Source organism: Nannobrachium achirus (genome assembly GCF_963921795.1).
Source record: "Nannobrachium achirus genome assembly, chromosome: 8".
NCBI lineage: Eukaryota > Metazoa > Chordata > Actinopteri > Myctophiformes > Myctophidae > Nannobrachium > Nannobrachium achirus.
In genome coordinates this window covers 41,665,768-41,670,886 of record NC_137817.1, presented here as the reverse complement: position 1 = coordinate 41,670,886, position 5,119 = coordinate 41,665,768, and the positions used below count along the sequence as shown (strand labels likewise).

The 5,119-nt window shown below is 42.7% G+C and overlaps 1 protein-coding gene across 1 annotated transcript in view; it reads right to left on the bottom strand.

Annotated features, from left to right (window-relative positions):
- Positions 1-1,429: 1,429 nt before the first annotated feature.
- The window catches only part of LOC308290112 (high-affinity choline transporter 1-like), a gene marked incomplete at both ends in the record, with an annotated part of 13,518 nt that continues 9,828 nt past the window's right edge, over positions 1,430-5,119 (bottom strand). The window contains one exon of the mRNA XM_080731887.1: positions 1,430-1,909. Within this exon, the coding sequence (XP_080588013.1) occupies positions 1,430-1,909 (480 nt within the window). The remainder of the gene's footprint in view (positions 1,910-5,119) is intronic.

Genomic DNA, 5,119 nt, shown 5'->3' with positions numbered 1-5,119 from the left:
AGGGGTGTGGCTAGCACACCCCTTCACACCCCTTTAATAAAGGAGTGTGCACTTTCCCAGCATTAACTCTTCCCAGCCTGGCCAGAATGGCTTGTCTGTGGACTAGCCGGAAATTTCTATTATTGTATTATGATCTGAGACATAATATTATGATTATGAGCATCAGCGCGCCCCCCGTCCTTCTTGGATGGCACCGTTCTTTTTTTTTCTTTCGATCCCCAGTTGTTTACTCACCACGAAGTGTCTCAATCTGCATTGGCATATAGTGGGGATTTTGTCGGAGTCATCTTCCCCCCCGTGCACTTCGTGTGCACGATCCGTGCACATCGAGGTAAGCGAATGTAATCCACTCCATATGAAGCGCCCATGTCAACTTTTTTCTGATCGAAAACATCACGGACAGATGCTATGCTAACGCCTCCTCCTACAATGTAAGTGGACGGGACTTTGGCTATGCTGGCTGAAAGCTACCAGAAGTACTTCCGGTTCAGAGGGTTGAGAGAATGATCCTTTTTGATCAGTCGAAGAAGAGATGGAGAAGAGCTCCCGATCGTTTTTTTTTTTTTTTTTTTATCATTATCATTTATTTCGTTTTTAATGACCTAGTACGGAAAATTCCGGTCGGCTAATTTAAGTACAGAAGAAGTACAGTTTAATCCGGTTTTAATATTAAGTGGCTTTGGCTGAGAAAGAGTTAAATGTCAGGATAATCATGATTCCCTTTTTTATTGACAAGCAGATTACCAATCTATTGATTGATTGATTGAGGACTTTATTAGAAGTTTGCATAGAAAAAAAGTACAGTATCATGACGGTAGGTTCACTGGTACAAGGTCAACTAAAAGGAGATCCTAGAAAAGACTAGACTTATTTACATAGGAAACCATTGAAGTATCTCATATAACATTGAATGACAGACGGATAGAACACAGTACTATGCAGTAGATATAGTAAAAAAAAGTGAATAAAAATAAAATAAACAGCGCAAAAAATACATACAGTAGGTAAAAGGTTATTATTGCCAGTTGTGAATGCCTGCCGCCTGTAAGTGGTTGCATCACTCTTAGATGTTACAGATAAGAATGCAATCATTTGACTTCAGGACATTCACGTTATGAAATACAACAATGAAAATAAACTGAACCACGGGACACAAGCTGACTTATTTGCTGATGTGTTAAAACACTTTAACAGCATTTAATTTCCATTTCTAACAGGGTCGGTTGTATGGGCTGATAAAAAGTCTCAAAATCGTCTCCAACTCCAAACAAACTTACAAAAATAATGTGATTCATTTGAACTAGGTGGGGTTACTATAGTTGAAGCTAAATAAATGTACAAAAGCTAGTTCTGCAAGCTGGTGGTGGAGGTAGGCAGCAAACTGTCAGTAGCAGGTAAGTGTACATCCTCTCTTTTTACTCCATTTAAATTACTTAAACCTACAGCATCCCCATCCTCCCTCAAGACACCACCAAGGAAGTCCCAAGAACGAGGGCAGCATGTGGCGGGTGAAGACCAGACGTGCCAGCAAAGAGGATGAGACAATGATGAGCAAGGTAAGCAACATTATCAACGTCCTGAAGGGAAAATACTGGAGGATCTCCCCTGTTAGCTCATCCTCCCTCCAACCAGGGAACACCAGGACAGGGGGGAGGCGGAGGCTTGGCTCCCCACTCAAAAGTCTCAGCAAAGTCCCCAGGATGAGGCCGGCAGCTGCACCGTAACCATTGACGCGGTCGCGGCTACAGTGCAGGACACAGTCGAGCTGGGGGAATATCATGAAGTACTGCATGTCTGAAATCAGCAGCCAGAAAGCCATGGCACTTTCCCCAGAGAAGGCCAGACCTGTGCCAGCCACGCCCGCCAGCAGAACACTTATTATCACCCATGCACACTCCCTGTCTGATGCCTAGAGAGAGAGAGAATGGAAAATACTCATTAAATAAGTTGTCACCTAAGTTGTGCATTCTTCTTTAAATCTTTGCTGTCTGATCTCTCGTCTGCACAACAGTCTTGCCCGTTGGCTGTCTGAGTTCCTTCTGGTGCCTGAAACCAGCCTTGCTCTCGGAAGTGTTCATACTCTGAGAAGGACTCGGCAATGCACTAAGTGAGAAACATTTTCCTTTTCTTTTTTGGCTAACTGACTTCTCTTACTCGCATACACTTGCCAGAATCTGAACCCTGGCATATTGGGTACACCAAGGTTTTATGTTAGAAATGTTGAGTATGGGTTCCCAGCATTTAGAAACTGACGGATGCTAACTTGTATTTGTTGAGCAATTTTCATAATTTGCATAATTCGATTTATTTAGCATAATCCCCCATAATAATGGATAATATGTCAAAAACTGATTGGCTGATTTGAACAATATTGGAGTGGTTTCGGGGGTTATTGTTATTGAGAATGCTGAATCCATTTCTGACATTTTCTAAATTCAAAATGGCCGTTTTAAACCAGAAATGGCCATATAGGCTACAACATAAAAAAGTATCAAAATCACCCCACTTTAACTCTTCCCACGCTTTGAACGTTAACGTTCGCCCCATTTTTTACAGAACCTCGATGCCAATACGGCGCTCGTTCGGTTCGTTCGTCTGATGACTGTAAGCTGATGAGGGGTCGCGCGGCCGTCTACTGTAAACACATTTTCCGCGGTGATGGTGTAAAAAATCCATTATGCGTTAGATCAACGGAGAACAATTCACTTCCTTGTTGATTTCCTCCGGCTGTAAGGCTCTGTGGCCAGTGACTGGTCTTCTTCTTCTTCAACACATAACAGGCAAATTCACATTCATTCTCGCATGACGCCGCCCTCTGCTGCCTGGCAGACCAAAGTGCACTATTGCACAACCAAAAAAAATAAAAATAAATAAATAAATGTCTGTCTGTCTATCTACTATAACGTCGCAAAGGTAAGCCGCTTTTTGATGGCGCCAGACCCAATAAATAAATAAATGATCTGGCAGTAGGAGAGTTAAGTTGGTATAAGGCCATTTCCGGTTTAAAACGGCCATTTTGAATTTAGAAAATGGATTCAGCATCCTCAATAACCCCCAAAACCACTCCAATATTGTTCAAATCGGCCAATCAGTTTTTGACATATTATCCATTATTATAGGGGATTATGCTAATTGAAGCTAATTATGCAAATTATGAAAATTGCTCAACATTATGCAAGTTAGCATCCGGCAGTTTCTACCCTTACTCAACATTTAGACCTATAACATAAAACCTTGGTGTACTCAATATGTCCGTATTTGACCGCCGGACGCACTTCCGGTTAAGAACTCCGTGTGCCACGTGATCAGTCCTAGCCAATTGGACTGCTTTGGGTCGTCTGTATGTCGAATGCACCGTTCTGTCAGTTTCAAATTGTAGATAGAGATGAGTGAACAGGAAGCAGGAGTGAGTCCGTGGAAGACATGACAGCGGCACTTATGGCTCCAATACCCAACCCCACTAAGCAATTTGGGGGTTAAATCGCGTTCAGATGACGCCTTCGCCTAAACCGGACGTATAGCTAGATCCAGTCTGTGACGAGTTTAAATGTTAAAGTTTTTTCACCGTCTATGCCAAGCCAAGCCATTGTATCACCGTCATTTAAACGCCTTTAGCGGCCCCTAGCGGCCGCCGAAAGTAGTGAAGATTTAGTGAAAATGATGGCAGCCAGCAGGATTTAAAATAATTTTTCCTTAGCTCTGAGAGCCGTATCCTACCCGTACCACCGCAGCTGATCGTATTTGTGATGATTTCTTGCACTGTTATTATTTGACACTGGGAGTCGATGGGGTTCAAACTCAGGATCTACTGTACTTGAAACCTGCGCGCTAACCGCTCGACCACGGCAGCTTGTGATTCAAAGGGGTTCCAGCAGCTATTAGTAGTTGACATATCGCTTCCCGCTGTTCGTTTGAGGTCGGTGCATTTGTTTGACAACACAAACTAACTTTATATTGATGCATAGCTATAAAACGATTTTATTTAATCATTATCGTATGGTGGGGGTGACATGCAGTCTTGTGTGTTTGTGGCTGTTGGTGTCAGAATGAATTATGTAACTCAGAGAAGTAATAGCAGGGCTGCCAACTTTCAGGAAAACCTAAGACACAGCGACGCATCTAATCATTACTTCAGAATCAGATACTGTATTTCAAGCCCTTTTTTGTTGCTCAAATCGCGGCCGAAGTGGATGTCTCAGTCAGTGACACTTGAGAGTTGACGCAGTTTTCCACTTTGTGACGGCTGGTGAGATGACGGCGTGAGAAATACGATGTGTGGCGTGAGAGCGTGAGAAGAGGGTCATTTGCGTGAGTCTCACGCTCATTGCGTGAGGGTTGGCAGCTCTGAGTAATAGTATGCTGTCATGAGCAGCGTACCACGGCATTATGCAATTATTTAATACACTTTTAGAATTTTTCAAAGGTATTGACCAGCACGTCTTTTAGACGGCTATAAGATGTGCAATGGCCAGAAACTGCTCAGTGGATGCAATCAACTATTAAGGTAAAACCGGGAGATACTGTTAGCATCCGATAATGAACAACTTGATAAAAATGTATTTAAAAAAAAGATGGTCTAACACACGTTTGTCCTGAACGGTAATATATCGTTATTATGGAAGCGTTCAGATGACGGCTACAACTCAACTAGACTATATAGTGAAATTGGTTCTTAAAATTACTTTAGTCCAATATTTGAAAACCAGGTGTGGATATTAAAGCTGTTTTTTTAATCAACAAGTATGGAATAATGGATTAAATGTAATCAGCTACAATCGGTCTATAGACAGACTGACGATAGACGGTTCAAATGAGGGCTAAACATAACCATTGGGCTAAATGACGGCTTGTGTTTACTGGGACACAGACACCCAGGATGGGGTGAGGTTTTGCAAGGCCAGTGGCAGCACATGCCCTGCCTCCCCGCGCTCAAACGGAGATGGAAGTCCGTACAGTGTTTGGTTGCAGTCTGAGAAGTTGAATTTCAACATGTTTGTGTCTTATACTCAGCGGAACAGCAGAGGGCAGTAACTGACTGACAAATGTGTTTGTTATAACTTACCTGCTGTAGAAGCCACTGCTCCTATGATGACTGAGGGAATTCCCATGATCACAGCGC